Here is a 24,487-nt window from a genome sequence, read left to right as displayed (position 1 = left end):
CAGGCAGGGGGAGAAGGACGATGAGAAAGGACAGAGAAACATGGTGGCACAGGAGTGAAAACCAGGATTCTGTATTCAGAAGAAAAGGGGAATTTTTGTGAAAGGAATAAAAATATTAACAGAGGTCTTACAGTTCTGATGCAGTTTATTCTCCTTCCCATTTTTAAAAAGCATGCCCCCTAAAGGCGTAACATAGCAGTGTTTTAAGCTGCCTGCAAAAAAGCATGTAGTACCACCACTGGCACTGTGCATGGCAAACAGCACTGTTCTTAACCATAATAGCAGCATATGGCACTAACAGCTTTGTCAGACGCTTTGATACAATCCACGCTAAGTTCCACTCCCTCCACCAACTTCTGTGCAGCATTTCTGCAAAGCAGAATTAAGATCTTTATGGTGGTGGTGGTGTTTTTTTTTCTGCACACACCTTACGCAAGACAGGCTTTCAATCTGCTCTTTGTATTTTACAGTTATAACACTTTTACACTAAAGCCACTGTGAGAAGGCTCAGACGCCTCACAACCACTCAGGAGACTTGGAGCTGCTGACACAGGTATTCCCCAGCACTTCTACACCCCATTGCTTGGTGCTGTTTATAGCTACAGCCAAGGGGTGAGGAGAAAACCAGTGACTAAATGCACATTACCGGCTGGCAGAGGTTTATCAGCAGTAAGTACTTTCAGCCTACTGCAGGGATCTAATGGAAAGAACTCTTCTCAATCCACCCTTAGCTGGAAGCAGATTAGGTGCCAACCAGGTAACCTCTGATCTGGCAACCGCCTGGCTAGTAAACACCATGGGGGGCAGGGGAAAGACTGAGATAATAAAAGAAAAGGAGAAGAGCAAAATTAAAGTAGTTAAAAAATCTTAAAAATCAAGAGAAAATGCTTTTATTGAAGGAATATTGCTCTGACAAGGTCTTACCTTCTTGAGTTGCGAAAGCAAATAAAGCATAAGCAGCAAATTAATAAGGTCCCTTTTGGGCCCCAAGTGAAACAATCACTTCCCATCTTTTATCATAGCTTTCTGATTACCTACCATTCCAATGCATTTTCTTAAGATACTCCAGATACTGAAGTCATTTCTGGAAAACATTGGAGATGGCAAGCTTGTTCTGCAGAAAGGAACAGGGAAGAAAGCAGAAGGAAGAAAAGTGTTCCATTACTAACCATGACTAAGAAACCCAAATACTCTTCTTCGAAAGTAACAGTTTTCTAATTTTTAAATTAAAAAACCCAAGGGGTTTTTGGAGCACTTAAACTGTTTTACCTGCACAGAAACCTGAATTTCTCCAAAACCAGAACAATTCCATTCCTTTCATTGTGCGTAAGAGTAGTGGAAGAGAATTTCTACATCAGTTATTACAACAGTGCAAGTTCTTTCTGAGTATGTTCACTGTCTGAACAGATTTGAGAGTTAAGGAGTGAAGTTGTTTTTTTGCTAGTCACCTGAACACTGACAATGAAAGGCCATGACATTTATTGCCTATATTAAGATCAGCCTTCAGGTACAACAGAAGAATCAGCATCATTAAAGGACAGAACACACAGCAGCCTGTTATACGGGGGGCTGACATATCCTGAAGTGAATCTTAAGCATACTTTCAAAACCAACATTAAGTCTGTATAACATAGCCCGTATTTCTCAGCTTTGCAAGAAATCAGGCACAGATTTTGTTCAGTTTTCATACTGCTACTCACCAGATCAATTATTAATCCAATCTACCTACAGGAAAGCATAAATGTAGGTTGAAGTTCTTTGTCCACATCACTACTAAAATTTGTGTTTGGATCATGAAGCTACTACCAATGAGAAAAATTCTCAAAAGGTATTTATTGCCTCCTGTACACTCAAAATGCATGACCTATTTGAATTTCAACATTTAGCTAACTCTATTTAAATGATTGTGTTGCCCTTCTAACCAAGAAGGTTTTGTTTCCCCTCAAATTAGCTAAGCCAGTATCATTTTTAGAGTGTGAACAGGCTGTAGCTGCCTCCTCCACGCCTCTTCTCTGGTAAACAGAGTGCCAAAAGAAGAAATGAGAATTAAAACAAATTCTATTCAGGCCAAGATGTTAGTTTCAGTAGCCGTATTTGCTGTGTTACCTCCCATACTTACCTGCTACTGAAACACCTCCTTTACCAGGGCTGATGCTTCAGTTTTCAGAACGAAGCTAAAACAAATGCTCCCTAAAATACAAGCAGCCCTATCTAATAAAAACCCCAAGTCATATGCCTGAACTCCTCACAGTAGCAAACTACATTTTGTTAGCAAGTAGCTAACAGCCTAACACTGACTTGTTCCACTCGGCTCCCATGCAGGGGATGAGTGGGTAGGAGGATTTATTTTAATTGACCAACATGATATCACTCACTCCATATTCTAACTTTCCACCAATACAAAAATATTTTGTGCAACAGATTACCTTAAATAATATCAGGTATAAGACACTTCTGTAGACGCTTTGATACATATGTCCAGGAGAGGACAGTGTCCACCAAGTAGTCAGTCTTACCTTCATTTGTAGTGATAACTTATTTTTTTTTTGCATATTCTTCAATGAAGGCAGTTAGCTGACCCAGTATTTGTGTTTTGAGTAAGCCCTTCACATGCCTCTAGTTTGCTAAACTATATACAGGGACTGCTTTTTTCCCCTGCATATAAAAAAACTCAAGTTTTCATTAAAGTTATCCTGTCCAATTTGTTTAATTACTTGAAAGTCAGCATTCCATTTCAGCCATTTACCCATACTTCCTACCTACATCAGCCAAACCTGATATGGGAGTCAGAAAACACAAACCAGTTTTAAGTCACCAAGAAAGATCCCAGGGACAAGTAAGGACATGTGGAAAAATGACAGGCAGCCAAGACTTGAGGCCCACTAACCTTGACACACTCCCTGTGATTAAGGGAAAGGTTTATGAATGCAAAAATTTCCTTCCAGAGGTCAATTTTAGAACGAACTCAGGAAGTTAACTTTAGCTTTAAGTGACAAAAACATCTGCTGGAATCTCTGTGCAGTAGAACAGATCAGATGTATTTAAGATCATTCACTTAAACAAAAACATTTGTCCATCACCTACAGTAGACCAGCTACTACAGGAATCTTGTGGGGAAGGAGACACATGCTGTGAAGAAAGGCATGTTTAGCTTGCTCTTCATGTAAACCTGAGCAAAGTCCTGGCTCCCCAAAGCTACACACAAACACATCTGCATTCTGAAAAGTCCCAATGAGGGGACCAAAGGGAACCTGACCACAAAAACTCAGCAATAACAGGGAAACAGCAGTGACAAGTGGATGTTAAATGTAGTCTATTCAGGCTAAGATGTTAGTTTCAGTAGTCCTACTTCCTGTGTTACCTCCAATACTTATCTGCTACTGCAACACCTTTATCAAGACTGATGCCTCATTTTTGCACAAGGTTTTTTTTGGGTTTTGGTTGGTTGGGCTTGGAAAAGGATGTTTATTATTGGGGGTTTGTTGTGGGGTTTTGGGGGAGGGTTTTTCTTTGATTTTGGTTTTTAAAGTCTGGCTCAGATTAAAGGTTTCCCTCTTAAACAGAAGTGATTCGAATACTTGCAGATTATTTCATGTATTATTCTCCTATCTCTCAAACCATCTCCCAAAAATTTTTTAGAATTAAGTCCTCTATCAAAACACTCTATGAGCAATCAGTAGGACAGAAACTACATTAAAAAAACAGAATAAGACATCAGATTAGAAGTGGCACTATAATCAAAGATGTCTTCACCTATATTTGTACGTACATCCCAACACTGAATTTCTCAGAGCCAACAGATTTATTCCTACATCTCTAAAACTAAAACCCATGCTCCCCGCAGTCAAAACCTGATCTTTACCACCTTATGCAAAAGCCTCACCACTCAAGTGGGAGAGGCAGATTAGAACTCAGGCTTTCTAGATGAAGGTAGGAAATACTTATGCTGATTTCATATTTGAAAAAATCATGGCAGTCAGGTAAAGTTCCTGACAACTGGAAAAAGGGAAATATAACCCCCATTTTCAAGAAGGGGAAAATGGATGACCCGGGGAATTACAGACCAGTCAGTCTCACTTCTGTGCCTGGCAAAATCTTGGAGCAGATTCTCCTGGATGGCATGCTAAGGCACATGAAAATCAACAAGGTGCTTGGTGACAGCCAGCATGGCTTCACTAAGGGGAAATCCTGCCTGACCAATCTGGTGGCCTTCTATGGTGGGGCTACAGAACCGATGGACAGGGGTAGAGCAGTTGACGTCATCTACCTGGACTTGTGCAAAGCATTTGACACTGTCCCACACGACATCCTTGTCTCTAAATTGGAGAGACATCAATTTGGTGGATGGACCACTCGGTGGATAAAGAACTGGCTGGATGGCCGCACACAAAGAGTTGTGGTCAATGGCTCAGTGTCCGGCTGGAGACCAGTAACGAGTGGTGTCCCTCAGGGATCGGTGTTGGGACCGGTCTTGTTCAACATCTTTGTCACTGTGGACAGTGGGATTGAGTGCACCCTCAGCAAGTTTGCCAATGACACCAAGCTGTGTGGTTCGGTTGATACGCTGGAGGGAAGGAATGCCATCCAGAGGGACCCTGACATGCTTGTGAGGTGGCTGATGCCAACCTCATGAAGTTTAACCATGCCAAGTGCAAGGTCCTACACCTGGGTTGGGGCAATCCCAGGCACAGCTACAGGTTGGGCAGAGAAGAGATTCAGAGCAGCCCTGCAGAGAAGGACTTGGGGGTGTTGGCTGATGAGAAAATGAACATGAGCCAGCTTCAGTGTGCGCTCACAGCCCAGAAAGCCAACCGTATCCTGGGCTGCATCAAAAGGAGCATGACCAGCAGGTCGAAGGAGGTGATCCTGCCCCTCTACTCTGCTCTCGTGAGACCTCACCTGGAGTATTGTGTGCAGTTCTGGTGTCCTCAACATAAAAAGGACATGGAACTGTTGGTACAAGTCCAGAGAAGGGCCATGAGGATGATCAGGGGACTGGAGCACCTCCCGTATGAAGACAGGCTGAGAAAGTTGGGGCTGTTCAGCCTGGAGAAGAGAAGGCTGCGTGGAGACCTCATAGCAGCCTTCCAGTATCTGAAAGGAGGCCTATAGGGATGCTGGGGAGGGACTCTTCATTAGGGACTGTAGTGATAGGACAAGGGGTAACAGGTTCAAACTTAAACAGCGAAGTTTAGATTGGATATAAGGAGGAAGTTCTTTACTGTAAGGTGTTGAGGCACTGGAATGGGTTGCCCAGGGAAGTTGTGAATGCTCCATCCCTGGTGGTGTTCAAGGCCAGGTTGGACAGAGTCTTGGGTGACATGGCTTAGGTATGAGGTGTCCCTGCCCATGGCAGGGGGGCTGGAACTTGATGATCTTAAGGTCCTTTCCAACCCTAACTATTCTATGATTCTATGACTGCTGAACAGTGTAGGTACTGTCATACCCAACCCAAACGCAGCTGCAGTTCATCTGAGGTACTACAGGAAGTTAACAAGATTTTAAGCAAAATAACTGAATCAGGTCTATTCTCCAAGTGACTTGTTTCCATGTGATTACCAGAAACGGAAGTTAAGCAAACAAGTTACAGCAAACCCAAGGGTGTAAAGGTGGTATTAACAGCTGTCAAAACATTTGGACCTCTCACTTTGCACAGCATCAAGAAGTTGAGGTTTCTGCTCCAAAAAGGACACCAGTAACATCACAGACAATGCATATTAGACCACATGCCCTCTAACTAGCCCCAAAACCAAGAGGCACAAACTGAAGCCAGCAGCTCCAGGTAGATAACGTTCCTGAAGTCCTGTCAAACAGATCCTGTACCAGGCCAACCACCACTGCCACCAAGAGCCTTAGAAACAAGGCCAGAAATTCCACACAACTCCCACCCACAGAAACAGTTATCTCAAAGGTTAAGTTTAAATTGGCTGAGCTCTGAGGAGAAACAGTTTGCATCAGTATTTCTGTGGACAAGTCCCCATGTGTCACCAAGATGTCAGGTAAAAAAAGCTAAAATATGACCATACATTCTTATCTACATGCAAAAATTTCTACTTTTATCATAGTTTTCACTTCTGTTTAGCAATTAATTATTAGCCAGAGACTCATTTTACTCCAACATCCTCTACTCTCTTTGCTGCTAAAAGACACACAACTCAGAAACAACATAAGCAGAGATCACAGAATGGTTTGGGTTGGAAGGGACCTTAAAGGCCATCTAGTTTAACCCCCCTGCCATGCTCAGGGACACCTTCCACTAGACCAGGTTGCTCAAAGCCCCATCCAACCGGGCCCCCCAGGGATGGGGCAGCCAAAACTTCTCTGGGCAACCTGTTGCAGTGCCTCACCATCCTCATAATGAAGAATCCTTTTCCTAATTCCTAACCTAAATCTCCCCTGTTTCAGTTCAAAGCCATTACCTTTGTCCTATCACTACACACGCTTGTAAAAAGTCCCTCTCCCTTATTGCTTTTCTTTCCCCTTTATAAGACCACCAGATCTTAAATGCTTCTTCAGTCATCTGCTCCCTACAGTTCTACAGCATAACACAGTGTTATGGGAACTTGGCCAAATTATTTCTTTTGTATAGTAAATGATATATAGTAAGAGACTGATTCCTGTTAGAACTCTTCAAGACAATGCATGTCAACATTTTCATGTTGATTGTGAATTGCCTCCTTTTTCCTCAGTTTCCAAGGCAATAAATGCAATTCAGATGTCCACCTTTACCTAGCGCTTTCCCCCCAACCCTGAACTTCCTGCTCTAATTAGCAAAGGCACTTAGCCAAGGCCATAAATACCACCTTGGTAATAGCACAAGAGCACAGAGCAACACACTTAGTCATCTGCTTTATGTTACCTTCCCAAACCACCCCATTATTCCACCCAAGCCCTTATTTGCCTTAGTCTTTGCCTAGCGTGGGAGGGATACACATGCAGAGGTTGAACCTTGAAACATCAGGTCTCTGACATTACCACATACTTCAACAGTCAGTGTAATTTAACTATTTGGGATACCAAGTAATTAAAGCAGTTTTGCTTGCTTCTGTAAAATTAAATAATAATTTCCTGGTTTTACACAAATCTGGAATCCCCATGATCATTCTGCACATCCAAAATATTTCCAAAGTATTCTTTCTGAAAACATGCTTAAGTCTGGCTTGATTTCTAGCATAAACATTATATTGCCCTTTCACTGAAACTCGAGCATAGTGGTGTCTATTACATCTCATTAACTCCAGACCTATTGTCCTCTGTTATCGGCAGGGAAACAAACAAAAATGGATCATTTGACAACACAAAATAAGCACATAAAACATGGATGAGACTTTTGGAATAAGATTCCCTTTGTTCACATTTGAGTTTCTGATGCCAGGCTAACAATATTTTTCAGTCATTCCCCATACCAACAGGAGGATCAAGTGTCTGGAAAGTAAAGAGGCAATAGGAGGCATAGATCATTAAAGATACATGAAGGAATTAAAATCCACATAGATTTCACTAAGATCTATTAAAAACCAAGTGTGTCCATTTTTACATAGCACATTCTATTTTATTTTTACTTATTCAGATTCGATCATCAAAAAAAAACAAATGCAAAGGAGCACACTATCCTTAGAAAAATGTTCTTTATAAAACCATAGCACTACCAACCATTTGTCAATCATCCATAACAAAGTTTAAAATGTTTTCAGTTAGCTTTCCAGAGATTCCTATGGTCTTTTACTCACCATTAAGAAAAGACAACATCTTACCTGTGTTTCTTGATCCCGTTGGACAGTGACTCTCCACTGCCACAAACCTTTTCTTCAGGCATGTCTGAAGTTATTGTATCTTTTGAATCCATGTCCTCCAAGGAGTAGGCTGTTGTTTCAAACACACTTAATGATTTTTCAGATTCTGAATCTGCAAAAGAGCAGGTGCATGTTAATGAATCTACCACCTGTGCTAGACTTCAGTCACTAGCAGATCTTCCCTCGTTGTACAAAACTGAAACCTAAGTAGGCTACTGTGTCCTAATGAGAGCATCCATTTGGTAAGTAACTAGTACTGCCACTGACTGCTGCAGCAGTCAGATCAGTATCCAGATACAAAGAGACTGCATGATAAGCAAGAACATTAAAAATCCTCTGTCAGAGACAAAATTTGACCCTGTTATTAAACTGAAGCTACTACAACTTGCTCAGGAAAAGTGCCAGTGTCACACAAATGCCAGCACCTTACCTATGTTACCTCAACATTCAAGCATCGACTCCTTCTTCTGGATAAGATTTAAGCTTGGTCTGAATTCCTGGACAGTCTGGGCCGCCCACAACCTTCACTTCCCAACTTACTGAACAAGAATCAAAGAACAGAAGGAGATATTGTATGCAGTGGATTGTATTAGCCACGTAAGTCCCAGTAAAGTCTAAATGATAAGCTCAGCAATCAATAAGATAAATGTTGTACTCTGGAAGGTAGGTTAATAGTACAATCCATATCACATCTAAAATTAAAAATATCAACACACCACGTTATTTCCAACCAGTGTTTTGGTTAGGCAGAGCTTGACTACCTCTGGAGAAGGGACAGGCTTGCCCCAAATCAGAAAATAAAAATTTCCTGGCAAAAAGCTGTATATTTGTTCCATGTTTTTCCTTCAAACCTGACAACACTGTCAAAGGATTATCCAATTGCAAGTTCCAGGAAACAAGGGAACAGCTCAAGACAAGTAATGATACACTAATTTCTATCCCATTTGGGAAATCCTTTAGCAGAAACCAGGTACAATACTGAATGGCAGAGCTTAAATCAAGCCTCACTGCTTCTGAAAAAAAGCACACCCAAACTGTAGTAGACACCATTCCTGCCATGTACTTCTTTCAGCATATGCTACTGCTCTTGGCTGCAAATACCCAGAGAAATAATTGCAAGATTAGTCATCTCTCACACACTGATTCTAATTCAAAACCAGTAATGAAAACCTGATGAAGTAGTAGTCCATTCAAAAGAACATCTCAGTCACAGATGTCCACTGCCAGGTGCTTTCTTGTTTTCTCTTAAGAAAACTACGCCAGCAGCTTCTCCTGAACGTGTAAATTGCAAGTTGCTTTGGTGGCCAGTGACAAGAACACTTTCTACTACATCCAGAGTACAGAAGGGTCAAGAAGATGACAAAATCCTGCTGAATGGATGGGCTGTACCACAGTGTCTCAACCCTCTCTACACAGAGCGAGATCTAGAAGCATAAAGGAGATCTTCCACTTCATTAAAAGCATCTATCCCTATTCCTCATCAAGACAGTACTGAAATTAAGCCAGTTGCTAGGGAATGAAAAGAACTGCCAGCTGGTGCTAAGGATATGCTAAAAAAGTGGACTGGCACTCCAGAGAATCTTCTCACAAGTTTCCCCAAATTTGTCTGTCTGGTTCTGTTCCAAATTATGGTATAACATATCAAAGCATTAGTTTGGTGGGTACTATATATAACAAGTAGGATAAGGAGAAGCATTTTTACTTGTGGACAAGTCTGTTACATAAAATACAGGTTTTTCCAGAGATCATAAGCTCAGGTAGCCAGGAAAACACTCTGCCTATCCAAATATCAAGAGGAAGAGACACTCTAGCAGTGTGACGCAACTTGAGCTTCAGTATCCCGACTGTATGACAAGCTACAAACCCCTTCAAGGTAAGTATTCTACCTCTATTGAAAGAGCTGCTCAATTGTGCCAACTGTTATTGTCACAAGAAAACCATGAAGCAAACCCATAACATAAAGCAGAGCCTGCCCTCTGTACAGCTCCTTTCTTCTGTCTGCAAACAAGCAGTCCTGGACGGTGGAAGAGTCACAAGACAAATGCCCTCAATTTGAGCTTCTGAAACAGACCTAGGACTCCAGAGGTGGAAAGGGAAGAACAGGTTACCTTCACCAGAACCACTGACTATTCTCTGATATGCTTCTCATATTTTTTAATACTGCACGTGATCAGTTCTCCTAATGTTGTGCAGAGACACAATTATGCAGGACTGAGCTCAGCACCTGCAAACCTCTCCAGAGCTGTAGACAATGACCAGCCACCCCTCTCCAGGGCATGTGCCTTGCTTAATGCAAGAGCATGCTATACAATAAAGAACAGCAGAAGAAAGAAACCAGACACCATTAAGAGAAATTGCTCTCCAGAGACATCTCTCCCATTTTCCTGGGAAATGGCTCTCATTGAGAAAGTATGACTACAACAGCTCCTGCCAAAGATCTCAATCTTCAACCCCTTAACTTCAGCAACCTTTTTTGACCCAATTACCTTCACAAGCCTTGAGTGTTTGTTTAGGCATCGGAATGAGCAAGCCTAATATTGTATCGTGAGCACAGATCAATAGGCAACTAATTCAGACTGAGCTTTTCCCTGTGTACTTGCAGCTAACTCTTTTCTGAATTAAGATTTGCATACTCCCCCGTCACTGCAAAAAAAGATCTATATTCACAAGTTGCTACAGAGCAGCTGTCAAACAGATGACTAGGAGAAAAATGAATTTTTTTTCCTATTGAACTTAAGGGGGTGTGGGCTGAAGTGGGGGGGAGAAGGAATAAGGCCTGTTCAGAAGCCAAGGTTTTTAAGGGATCTTTGAGACAAGAGCAGGAAGCTCTCCAGCTCATGAAACCTGAAGTGTCAAGGTAACAGTAAAAACACCAGCTACATTTTGCAAGAGTGGGTGAGCAAGGGGAAACAGCAGAAGCAATGACAGAAGAAACTTAAGGCAAGTTAATCTATTGCAACAACTGGTACCTCTTCAGTTCCAGATAAAAAATATTGGCCAATGTATTTGGTTAATAAATACACCTAAGAAAGGTAGTGTTTAACCACTGGCAAAGTTGGGTTTGAATACTGACCAGGTGTTTCCCATCACTCCCTGAAACACCTGAATTCATTCTTTTAATTATATTCAAGGCAAGAATATAGTTAAAACACAGGCAGCAGTGTTCTCACAGAGGTTGGGCAGTGTTTTTGGTATACTATCCAAAAAAGCCACTTGACAAACTAGCCTAAAAATGGAAGGAAGAGCAGAAAAGTTTCTGTGCTTTTTGTACAGTTTTTAAGTAAGCTGGTAACTGGTGACAAACTAGGAAGCGAGCAGAAGCAACACAACTGGCCTACTCTTCTTGTACCATTTAGAAGCATTATTCATAAACACAGCACCCATTAGTGGTACGTAACAGCTGAAGCTGTACTATTAAGGGCTAGCTTTAGTATAATCTAAATATTCCTGCAGCTAAATAACTGCTTCTATAGTAAGATCCCATCTATGTAAAAACATCAATACCCAACTCAACACACACAAAGTTGTGCTTGTAGAAAACCCCCACTTCTCAGATAAAATCTGTTAAAGAAAAAAATCAGGACAGTTCTAAGCTTTTCCCAAATCAAGTGTGCAATTTGCATATAATCAGGGAATCGTATCTGCAAGGCAAAAATCAACTACTTTTTAATTCTTGGCCTGCTTAGCCATTTTTCAGCACTGCGGATAGACTCTGCATTTGTATTGTTTTCACAAGCTTCCTGAGGTCTATATACTTAATCAAGGCTAATAACTTCTCCAGCTCTCTAGGAGGTGCCACTTGTCTTATTAAATTCTGCTATTTGTTTAGTGCTGCTTCCCTTCCCCAAACTCCCCCCTCTCCACCCCACTGTGCTTTAAACATAGCATCCAATCCTGAAACTGAGAGCTCCAGCACTCCATGTGCTATCAAGTTTAATTACACCTTTCCACCACTCCCATAGTGAGAAGATCAGCACACCATCAGCACACCAAGAAAACACTGCTAACTGACCTATTGCCATCAGAGTTCAGATTAATAACACCCTTAACTCGGCTGTTCTTAACACTGGACACCATACTGCAGTTACACAAGTAACTCCCATTTCCTGTAGGTTCTTCCTTTCATGTTCAGTGTCTACTGTTCTCCAATTGCAGAGATTTAGGATTTACCTCAACAGCCAGGAAGCACTGGTAACAGCGTATCACTTAAAAAGAAGAGAGACTTCAGCAAATAAACTACTGCCTCAGTAAGCAATCCTACCACATTTCAAACGTTTTCCTCACCCCTGTTTTGGAAAAGAAGGATGTTTCTGCAATTGTGCCCACAATTTCCACAAACAAAACTACGCAACACAGACTTATCAGTGACCAATGCGGTGTATGCCAACATCAGCAGGTAGCATGGCTCAGTTGGAGCAGATTTGCAAGCCAAACAGATGGTGCTGAGGACTTGACACTTGAACTAAAAACATTTCTGGTGGTGTTCTCTTCAGATTAGCTCTACTTTCCTTCCATGCACTGAGTGTCCAATAGCAACCAGCCTGTGTCTTCCAATTCAGCTTCGTTCAGGAGTCAGGTTCGTGCAATCAGATTCCTCTACAATGTGAATCAGAGCATGGTAAATGGGGACAAGTAGCTGCTGTTGTGAACATACCCTTTCTAATACACTTCTTGTTCAAAAACCTGATTAAAAGTCTTCCATTGCTCTGAATTGTCACAGGTAGTTCTACTTTGTTGAGAGTAAACAAGCAAAAGTGTCTAATATGTGGATAACATTCTTTTAAAAAACAAAAAGCAGCAGTGGCTTTTTCTTTCACCCTGTCAAGTCAAAGCTAACAACTCTTCAGCTCAAAATGCAAGCCAAAGAGTTATGCAATACTCTCACTTCTAAAATCACTTCTGTGGCGGAGATTTAGAATTGCAAAAAGATTCTAATAGAAAAAATACTCTCAAAGTAGTGGCATTTTTCCACTGATAGACATTATGACTTGCTACATCCCTGTTAAAATACATCCGTGTTTGCTCAATCTCCTATACAGCCTACTAAGCTAAGTCATGAATATGTCTATTTATTCAAAATCATTTAACTTAAAATCCTATCAGACAGAAAATAAGGTTTAGCAAAAGCTATAAAAACAAAGTCTTAATATGTTAGAATTCTTGGAGATAGAAATTTTTATCTTCTGGCAATTAGGCCTAGTCTCTGCTCTCTGTTATGACCATATTTACCATCATATCCCTTCTCTCATTAGCCCAAGAAAAAAGACCCACATGCCCAAACTCTGAGCCAGTGCCAAATATCCTCTGCTCTCACTGTATTCTTGTCACACAGAGACAAGAAGCCTTCTAGTTGAGACTCCACAGATATGGCAGAAAAGCAAGTTAGAAAGTATTAGCATTATTCCAGTAATGAGTAAAAAAATCCACTCCAAACCACACCCACAAAAAACTAATTCTTTTTTTGTGTTTATGGTGGAAGTCATAACATGTACCAAGAAGCCAGGAAAAGATGTCACTTTTCCCTTTCTCTAGTCCCCCATCCATGTCCACCTCCCAAAAAAATATAGAAAACAGAGTGCCCTTCCCCCAGACATGTGCCTTCAGAGACAGAGGACCTTAATCACTGCAAAGCACTGAATGTGAACAACCTAGAGAAGAGAATCTAACACAAGCCTGATAAAGTCGACAGGCAGTCAAGAAAGTGAGCCTGTCCTGAAAAACTATTTAACTTGCAATCGAGATGAATTATGTCAAGTGATTTCTCCCAAAGGAGAGAGGATTCTTGTATGTGTATATATACGCTTAACAAGTTTCACAGTTATACAAATCCACTCAGTGTGATTTGTTTGCAGCTTCAAGAGAAAAAAATACCACCTCTCAGCTAGAGAGGCAGTTTTGGACACCTTCATTTAAGAAAGCTTTAGAGACTGGGTCAGTTATGAGATACACAGACTAATAGCTCTTTAAAACTGAATATTCTTTCACATACACAAAGCAAGCCTGGCTGGAGAGACTACATTCTAGCAGCACCAGAGAAACAACTATTCTCTGCTTTGTTGAGACAAGCAAAAGAGCCTGAGGCCTTTCAGCACAAAAAGTAACTCCATACTTGCTTGTGATACATACCATCACAGCCTAATTATCTACTACAGTCAGATTATGTTCACTCCCAAGATCTTCCAGGTCCTTCATAGTTGCAGACAGCTACGTGCCCTAGGATCACCCACTTACAGAGATGTAAACAGTACAGCTATTACTGACCTGCACTGTACAGCCTCTCTATACAAATGCGTGCTGTAATTATCTTGAGCAGTTCAGAGTTTTCTAAAATCACTATTTCCTTGGTCTGCACATGCAAATATGAAAGATAGTAAACTGAAGAGCAGACAGGGGAAGAAAAGCTATTTAAGAAATGAACAAAGGACTTTGATTCATCCTTTTAGTCCATCTGTGCTATGGTACACAAAATAAAAATAGTACAAGCCTTTATTAACCTCATTATCCCTCAAAAGCAGGGATTTTTATGGACTGATCTTAAAAAAACAAAAGAAAAAACACCCACCATCATGGAGAAAGCAAGTCAGAAGACTACCAGATACAGTTACATCTAAAATAGGAGCCTTGAGTTTTGCTATTTTAAAAAAGGGCGTAGACACACAAGCAATCAGACCTTTCATGACTGCCCTGTGGTTTTCATAGGAATTTTTTTGGTCATGCTAAGGTGAAACAACACAATTCTACAGGTGAACGCAAGCAAATTTTTAGTGGGCTGCTAAAAGCAGCACATGAAGCATTCTCCTAAAATTAGCTCCACATTAGAAAGGCAGAGACTTCACTGAAAGTGGGACTCTTCCCACCCCTCACCTCCCCGCAACGCATTCACCACACATGTTCTGGCTATGCACTCGCATTCTGGACATCCCTGCTTACCTGAAACAGCATCATAGAACTGCTCCTCACTGATGATGCTGAGAGGCGGAGATCCCTTAACCAGCGACTGCTCTAGTTCATGGTGTTCAGTAGCTAGTGTCTCTAATGCTTCTGACAAGATCTTGTTTTTCTCCTGCTCATGCTCCAGTTTCAAATTCCTCACCTATAAGTAGATACATGTATGAATAAAATCTCATCTCTCTGAAGAATGTGCAGCTGGAAGCTATTCAGAAAATAGACAAATAACCAGCAAACAGCTGGAACTGAAACTACACAGATTAACGAGAATGTTACAGCATTTTTGTGATGACAATAAGGTTACTGCTCAGCATTTTCAGTAGATCTTATGTCTGATTTCTCAGCTGACAGTATAAATCACAATTCCACAAGTGAATTCAAACCAGAAAATCATACCTTAAAACTGAGGAGAAATATTTCCTGCTCTACTTGGATGACCTTAACTACAGAGTTAGTAATCGTTTTCCACGCGCACCAAGCTCCTTGTACTAGTCTGCTCTAATTTGGGCCAAGCAGCATCATCTAAATTGAATTACAGAGCAAATGTGAACGCCAGCTACAAATAACTGCAACTGAACAATGATCTGAAAACATTTAACCCTGAGGATTACAGGAGGTTAAAAAAGAGATTCCCCTACTGATTTAACATCAGTATAAACAGCCCTCCCTCCTCACTCCCAAAACAGTTTACAGAGGAGCCAGAAGCTGACAAAAAAAAGCAGCCCAGCCACCAGATGGTGGACGACTTTTTTTAAGCCCACACATGCAATTGGCTACAGGAAGGATGATGTTATCCACATTTTGAGTCCCGGACTAGTAACGGGAGAGCACCATGTCCTTCCTATTTCCTCCTTGGGTTTTTGTTGTTTTGTTGGTTTTTTTTTTGTGGTGCTTCCCCGCCTCCTCTTTCTGTCAGGGAAGGGAAGAGGGCTGTAACTGAAGGGCCTCTTCTCCCAGCCAAGCAACACTTCAATGTGCTACTATTTCAGTCCCTAAAGCACCGACTCTTTTCCTTTCTCTTTCATCATCCCCTTCAGTCACTTTTTAAAAAGCATCCCCAACCCCTGCCTTGTCCTCCGGTTTACTCTCAAAGGTCAGTTTACAATGCTAAATCCCTTCCACTAAAAGCATGCAAAGGCATGATAATTAATCTCTTGGAACAGTTACAGGGACAACTTACATACACACCAACATCACTTTTTTGAATCTAATTTGAGATCTGTTCTTATGTCCTATCTGGTTACATTTTATATTAAAGCTTTACTTTGGAGGCTTCAGCCCCCTCAGTTATAACAACCACTCAAACAGCAGATGCACAGTCAGGCACAAATTCAGAGGCTTGAAAAGAGGTATTAAAGCAGATTTGCCACTTCAGATTTGCCACAGAGAAGAGTTTCTATGCTGGCAGCAACATGCCCTCTGGAGAAAGATTTATGGAAGAAATTTTCACCCCCTTAGTTGTGTCAAACACTAAAGCAGCTGGTTTGGCTGCCAGGCTCTGAGTATAAGGGGCAATGTAATTAAATTCTAATTAAAAGAGTATAAAATTGGATTGCTCACTGAAAACAATAAAACCAGTAAGTCACTTATTGCCTAATAGTTTTACCCAGAACAAAATGAAAGAAATGGTCTGGACTAGTTACTGTCACTTTCATTTAAAGTTCACTCTGACAGTACCAACCAAGTCAATTACTGCAATGTTTCATACAAATCAGACATGCAAGAATTTGTTACTAAGCCCTTCTGCAGGGCTTACCTTTTGTATGCTAACAAACAGTCAAGAAACTGCCCATATAGAGAAAGAACACCAGTATTTCACTCTTCCAAGATGGAGAGTGGAAGACAAAATAAAATGATACTTTTCGCTCATTAAACAGCAAAGTGAATTATGAAAACGGGATTTGCAAATTTATTTGCAGCACTGAACTTGATGCCTTTATGCTCTAATATTTTGTTTTCATAGATTAAGTTATTTAAAGCCCTACCTAAAACTATTTTCAATGTTATTTAACAGCTAACTGAAAAAAAAAAAAAATCAAAAAAAAAATCAAAATCTATCTAACAAAACCCAGATGATCTTTTGCTTGCATCCTCTAAAAGCACAGCAGTGTGACTAAAGTAGCAACAACAGACACAGGCTTAAGATACCACGCCTCCCCCCCTAAAATCTTTTACTGACTTGAAGGTTCCTCTGCCCTATTATAATGTAGAGCTATGCAGAATCGCAGGTGTACTAGAAATAAAGTCAATTTTTGGAAAATAGCTAACTAGCTTTTACAGTCCGGTTGACTTTCTGTGTACTTCCAGGCTTCCTAGCTGCCAAATACTGACTAGTACAGCAATTACACACTACTAGTTGGTAACAAAACAAAGCTTTTTCATCTGTTACATAAGGAGCAGGATGCTAGCCAGAGGCTAGAGGCTAAAGAAAAAAAGGAAATGTGTTTAACTTTGTTGTTTGTAACCTCTGGGATACTAATTCCTATCTGAACGAACTGGTTTTGAAGTAACCTTAATTCAGTACTTGGGGGCTGGAGGTTGAAGTCCAATATAAAGCTTCTGTCAACACTACTGAGCTTGTGGGACGGACACACATTCAGAGAGCCAAGGGGTGGGCTGTGCAAACCTCTATAGCCCAGTACCTGCTGAAGGGTAAAAGTTTTACAGTAGCAGCTCTTTGAAGGTAGTGATCTGGAAATACTTTGTGTACCTACACTGTGTCCTTAAGCATCATAACAATTCCACAGCGTCAATGTGAGAACTATAAATAAATAAATAACAACTAAAGCTTAGCACGGAATATACAGGCAGAGTGTTACTATTTTCAAAGCACAGGTTTATTGAACAACAGGATTGAACAGTTGAGTGATAGGTTTTTCCAAAATGCATGTAGATTGCCATTATGCATAATTTTGCCATACTTTATTTTGCATTCACAAGACACGGTCTATGATTAAGTTCCGAGATGAACTATTCCATCTTCCTGGCTACTTCACCACCATTTCTGGATATGACACTTCAGCTTTACCCCTTTTCTTCAAGTTTTTTTTTGTCCATCCCATCTTTCTTCAGCGTTCCAATAGAAAAACAACAGCAAGATTACAGAAGGAACTTCAAAACTAGTTTTGAAGATGTTTATTAACACAGAATCCTTAGGATCTATATATAAAGAAGAAAGATGCACACAAAACAATGAAGAAAACACCTGCTTTCACACTACAGTCTATTGAACTGGACACAGACAGACCAACATTTTTCAGGGGAATACTGGACGATTTCATGAAGTTGCATTACTTGAATATGACACTACTGCACACAGTAACACAAATATTTATAACAAGGTAGTAAATACCACACCAAAATGATGCAGATATCCGAATACACAGCTCTGGAAATCCAACCTGAGCATATACAGGAAAATATCAGAAGAGACATTTTACTGCAACCTGAATGAGGCACAGCTTGTGATACAGTCATGGTTTCTCTACCTTTAGCAGTGGGGCCTGAGCTGAGACAGATGGCAGTTCACATCATATTGGGTTCAGTCCTCATCCTCCAGCCATGGAATAGCTTTTTTCTTTTTGATCCCTGTCACTGGTCCCCACAATGCCAGTACCAGCATCAGCATCACAAAATTCCCACTGAGCTTCACAGCGCAGAGCACCCTAGCAAGCCTGGCATGAGCTCAGCCAAGTTCCCAATGTTCAACTGGTCAGGCTTCCTACCTTATCCTTGTCAGGAGCTTTCTGCACAAGTACAATTACAGTTATCAATAAAGTTGGGCTTGTTGCTTGCATTGTTAGACAATGACAGTTAAGATCAGTCTTCTTAACCTCTAAAGAGGTTATTACTATAGTGAAACTTCAGATTCATAATTATTGATGGAAACTATCTAACTTTGTCCCACAGAAGTAAACAATCATTCAATCATTAACCTTACAGCTACAGACTCAGCTATAGCCTGATACACTGACACAAAACCACCAAGACTTCAGGATCTAGGTCAGCACAACAATTTATAAAAAACCCACTCTCCAGCTGAAGGGGTTTGATATCCAAGTTCTGGTTTCACTTCTGGTTTAACTGAATGGGAATCTCTTTCCAACAGCTACCCATAAATTGAGTCCCTCAGGCTGTAACCACTGAAGTGGGAGCTTAAGTAGTATAATTATTTTAGCAGCCAGACCTCTGTTTTTTTAAAGGAAAGCAGCAAGTTATTTGCAGCACTTTTATTGTCTTTCCATGCCATTAGAAATTCTGCTAAGCACAAGAGGAAGTTTTAAAAGTTAACTCCTTCACTGTGTATTACTAGCAGAAAGTTCACATGCCTATTCCAAAATATCAAAAAGCTTATCTGTGTATAACAAACACCAGACCCATTCCTTTCTGTACCCTGAACATCCACAAGGTAGGTGAGAGACCAGTAATTGCACCAAACCACTATTTCCCTCACCCCCATCCTGTTTTTTTAAAGCCTGAAGTCTTGAACTCTACTGGCACAGGCTGTAACCAAGGCTTCTCTGTCCATCCTGAAGACATCTCAGCACAATACACAAAATACTTGCTTTGTTTGGTGCTGGATGTTTTTAATTTAATGCCCAACAACAGAGGCACTTTTGTGGGGTAGGAAAGGGTCACACCACTGCATGCCCAGCTAATAAATGATCATCTCAGCTACATGCTACTGCAACTGCAAGTAAATCCTAGAAACAACACATAGCAAGCAAGGCATACAACAAATAGAGACACCTCAACAATATGTACAGCTACCTGCCTTTAACATTAGAATAGTAAATTAAAAGACAACATACCTTAGTTCTAGGCTCTCCTGAACTGAGAAAGAGAAGACAGACTTCACAACACTGCAGTGTGATTTACTTGCATTTTACTTTCCACTCAACTTCAGTGTTAGGAATAAGAATGCCCAAATATGCAGACTTTCGAGTTGTGTAGGAAGGAAGAACCACCTCTTTCATACAGCAACCACCAGGGGATCTGAAGCCAGATTCTGATGCATTGCCAGTACACCACGTACCAGTTCTGCTCTGCAGTAAGCTGAGTGCAGAGTGCAGCGTGTGACACTGCCTCACCAGTGTTGCCGACTACCCGGAAGTGGGGTTTTGGTTTTCAAAAATGAATGACTTTGTCCAACTGCCATAGAAATTCCATCCTCCCAGAAACGTCACTGCTTATGGGACATTTGCCACCAAGCACAGACTCAAGGTGCAAATTTCAGTAGCAAGCTAAGGGCTAGTCTCACACCTGGCTGAAAATTAACATGTAACCAAGGGAATTAGAAAAATGCTGCTATAGTAGAACTGACAGTTTTCTGGGGACTTCTCCTGACATTAGGAAATGTAAACCTGCTTTCTGTAATGAAGTAAATGCCAATAAAACCTGTCATTTCTTTCACACTACATCTGCTTATATGAAACTGCTAGTTTCCCAGGTCAGCTACTTCAACAGGACACACGACCCTGAAAGACAGAACCTACATGTTCTGCGTTGTAACACATCACACTAAGGGGAGATACAGCAAGCACTGGAATCCAGTGCAAAGATCACTTCCCTCATTCTGTGATCTTCATACCAAACAAAAACCCCTGCCACAAAACTCTGAGGCTAACAGTGCAAATCACAACCTCAATGCACAGTTTGATATGTACACTGTTTGTCTATTCTAATGGACAAGCTCACATAGTTGCAATTTTACTGTTAGTACAATACAGTCCCTATTTCTAGGGCCTCTCTGCACAAGCCAGCTCTTTGTAGTGACCAGTTTAAACTAGTGCTGAGTAAATCTTTTATTCTTTTACATTTAATGTAGAATGAGAACTATGTAGTTTCAAGAAGAGTCAGGTCTGCCTCCACATCCTGAAGAAAATCTGCCTTTTCATCATGGAAGAAATGTGAAAGATTCCGAGTATCTTCCCGAAGGCCTATCTGTTTAGAAATTGAGAACTTCTACATATTTTGCTAGCAAACTCTGAAGCATGCTACTGCAGCACTAATTCTACAGGATATGCTTCTATGAAAAAGACCTTTTAGATTTTTTTGCTACCTAGAGCAGGGAAAAGCTACTGCTTAAGCTGCTAACAAAGTGAGAACTGAAACCAGTTTCTCTCATGCAGTTCTCCTAGTCTTAACCACATTTGTGCTTCAATAGAGGAAGTTTTCCAGAAAGACAAATTTTAAAACAGGCTTAATTTTTACTTCTACTCATGGCACTTAACTCCCACTAAGCAGGCATTAGTGTACAATATGAGTATGTATAATCCTGCTTTTCTCCCAACCCTCCCTCCACCCCCCCAAAACAGGAACAGTTTCAGTATGTTTCTTTGCAAGCACACCTCAGGTATCTGAGTTATTAGAGAAAGGAACAAATGTTTTATGAATATTCCTATGACACATCCTAAAACTGCAAGTGTGACAGCTCACGCTAAAGCAAAAACAAAGTGTTCCCAAACAGATGCAGTCAGCTTCATGAACACATCGCTAAACTCCTAAAGCCCTAAAACATGTAAATATTTTATATAAAACTTTTAGAGTTCTTATCTGTTTACACATAGGCCTTTCCACACGGTCCCCCTACGATTCACCACCAACTATCATCATCAGCTACAAGAAACTTGCAACAAATATCTGCTACCTTAACATACGTTAAGGCCTTGTATCATAACTTAATTTGCTGGAGTAAACTAGCTCTTGTAAACTTTCTTACAGCCTTTGTCTCACCCCAGGGTACAGAGGACTGATCCAAAAAAGTCATGCTTTACTTCAACCATCGTTTCTTGCTCAGGTTTTCTCTCTCTGTGCTCTAAGCTTACCATTTACCCAGAGATCTATCAGATCTCCAGTTAAAAATAGAATAGTTAGATAGCATTTGCCAGTGACCTGAACTACTGCTACTGCCACTACTGAAATGCAAAACAAGATGTGATCAGTTAATCAAGGAGGTAAGCTGAGCTCACTGATGATAGGTAAAGGGTTACTTACTGTATCACAAGACAGCATCAGTCTTCATCTCAGAAGCCTGGCCAACTGACTCTACAGCTATAGCATCAGAGTACCATATCTGACAAAGATCATTAAATTCAAAAGATAAAAACACCCAGAGGGCTAACATAATATTTTGCTTTCTTTCAGGCCTATATGTAGGGAACTGCCAATAAAGTTCCTTTTTGTACAAAGGCTGAAAGACCCCATACACACAAGCAAACCCCATACATACCCACTTGACTGGTAATCTCTCTACTTACACCCCAACTCAAAGCCTATAGAAGAAAACAAAGACTTTGTAAATTAAGTTATAAGACTCTGCCTCAATTCTTCCCCAGATGAACACAAGGAATCATTGTCAGTCAACTACAAACAGTCACCTCAAAAATTCAAGAGAAGGATTTTAGCAGGGCTGATTTGGAAAGACTACACCTCATTTTTCCTGAGTATAGAGTTATATTCCCCTATGCTTATTAAAATAATAAAATTCTGCTAATGAAGGAAAGGACTAGATATAATCATAAAACTTAGAAAAAGACAATGGAACCACTGCCAGAAGCAGGAGCCAAGCTATTATCCACACAGAAGAAACTCAAGACTTTGGCAGGATCATGTCAACCAACACATACAGACATCAAGGCAGTAAGAGAACTGTTATTCAAGAGAAGAGCTGGAGATGCCAAGAGCAGTCATCACCCTCTGTCCAACATACAAGCCTGTCATAGAAATTCATCATTCAAGACCACCTGGATTAATGGTTTCTCAACTGTCCACATGTTAGGGACAAAGACTGCTTACCACCTTTCCCCCTAAGGCACTGACATGTCCTCCTCAACATGGACCTTGCTGCCTTCCTTTCCCTCTCCTGCTTCCACATTTGGCTATGTCAGAGTTTGTTTATTCGGAGACTGATGAAGCACAGCAGTTTTAACCAGCTGAGAACGTTGAAGTTCTGAGCCAAAAAACCCACCTAGGACTTCAAGAGCAAACTGCAAATACTTAATTTCTGATGGCAGATTAGAAAGATAGTTTTAGCTTAATTGGGTTTAAGCTTTTTAATCAGAAAAGACTGCTTTTTCAAAGTGATCCTGCACCAGTCAAGAATTAACAGAGCTTTTTCTGGTTTGTTTGTAAAGTGAAATAATGGCAATTCCAAGTCTTCCTCTCAAAAGGATCTTACATTTTAATTTGATGACTTGCCTGTAAAATAATGAATCTCATGAAATCTACTTATGTTTGAGAGCTGCAGAAGTTCCCAGCTTTCAGAGTGCATTCTGTCCCTACTTGTGTTCCAGTATTGTAACAACAACAACTAGTCAGGTCTCAAGAGTTCAAACAAAAGCCTTCTGATTTTGTCATTTTTCTGTTAAGTATTGTTTCTATTCCGAGTAAAGCTGAAATGAAATATGGCTGCTATTCACATCTGCCAATCACTTATGCCAAAACAAGCCAGGACTGAATGACATCAGCAGCGCTGCACACGTTGGAGAAGCTCATTTCAAGTTTCAGAGCTACAAGATTACCAGGAAAAGACAAAAAAAACAAAACAAAACAAAAACAACTCACCACCATATCCCAAAGATGTTTTGCTGCTCTAGTGAGATTAAGCTTCTGTTACCTCACAGGCGTGTGCCACAAGTAACCTTACATGAACTAAGGGTCTTATTTAAGCTGACACATTACACTGATGCTAACAGGACTAGACCAGTAGAGCACTGCATGTTTTCAGATCTGGTAGGATCTTTTTTTCTGACGTCTTTTCCCTTTGAGAGACTCTGGACATCTTTGAAGTTTGCTTAGTCTCACAAACAGAGAGACTAGACTTAAAGATGTAAGGGTTCTTAAGAACACACACAGGAAACATTTCCTTTTTATTCTTAAGGACTGTTTTGAAAATAGATCTTAAGGCAGTTTTGATCTAACTACTTCCCTTAAGTATTTTTCGGTATACACCACTGATTACTTTGATCAACCTCTTTGTATCCCCTCCCCAAACTACTCAGTTGGATCACAGTGAATACATGTACTAATCTTTTCTCTTTTGAAGCAACTGCCATGGTTTCGCTATGTTTTTGTTGGCTCTTACTGGCTTACTAGTGCTGCTACACAACTGGATGCGTTGTTGACTCAGAGTGAAACCAGCTTCCCATTAAAATATTAACACTTCTGAAGCCAGTTGTCTATGCCACAAGCTCCATACTGGGAACCTTGTGTGAGGTTAGAGTTTAGCCCTTAGCCTGAAACGTGGCTTTAGAGCTGGAAGAGATGCAGGTCAGACAAAACTAGATTTCTGCTATCCGTAAAGCACAAATGCAACTGTCTAAGGTTTCAAGCTGTCTAAAAGGCTCAGCCAGCTCATTTTCACCTCAATTTCATTTGTCTGACCTTGCAGCAAAATGTTTCACTGGAACAGTAGACAATCCAATTTGCGTTCATAGCATGGAATGTTTTCACAATTAATGACCTTCTTGGCATTTCCAGAAAGGTATAAGATACTAACATACATGGATTATCACATTATCTAGAGGAGCTATACCATTATCTTGACAATTTGAGATTATTCCCTACCATGATGATAAAATTCGCATGTATGACTATGCCCCATCAGTTCACTCTCCTATCTCCTGCAGACGCTTTTCTGTTACAACAGATCTGTATAAGGCTTAGAGGCTGATGCTCTGACCATCTAAACTAAATGCTTCCAGACAAGGCAAGAATTGTTTTGTTCTCCCTACCCTTTCTCTCAC

At 40.6% G+C, this 24,487-nt stretch overlaps 1 protein-coding gene across 4 annotated transcripts in view; it reads right to left on the bottom strand.

The window, feature by feature from the left end:
* Positions 1 to 24,487, bottom strand: part of OSBPL1A (oxysterol binding protein like 1A) — a 73,528-nt gene that overhangs the window by 16,160 nt on the left and 32,881 nt on the right. For all 4 annotated transcript variants that reach the window (XM_061448638.1, XM_061448639.1, XM_061448636.1 and 1 more), the window contains 3 exons: positions 14,724 to 14,886; positions 7,755 to 7,905; positions 1,039 to 1,114 (listed from right to left, as the gene is read on the bottom strand). In XM_061448638.1, the coding sequence (XP_061304622.1) occupies positions 1,039 to 1,114; positions 7,755 to 7,905; positions 14,724 to 14,886 (390 nt within the window). The remainder of the gene's footprint in view (positions 1 to 1,038; positions 1,115 to 7,754; positions 7,906 to 14,723; positions 14,887 to 24,487) is intronic.

The sequence above is a fragment of the Pezoporus flaviventris genome, unplaced genomic scaffold, assembly GCF_033815535.1.
Source record: "Pezoporus flaviventris isolate CSIRO_AGI_PZ_B2104156 unplaced genomic scaffold, CSIRO_AGI_Pfla_v1 ptg000007l, whole genome shotgun sequence".
Lineage (NCBI taxonomy): Eukaryota > Metazoa > Chordata > Aves > Psittaciformes > Psittacidae > Pezoporus > Pezoporus flaviventris.
This window is presented reverse-complemented; position numbering and strand designations above follow the sequence as displayed.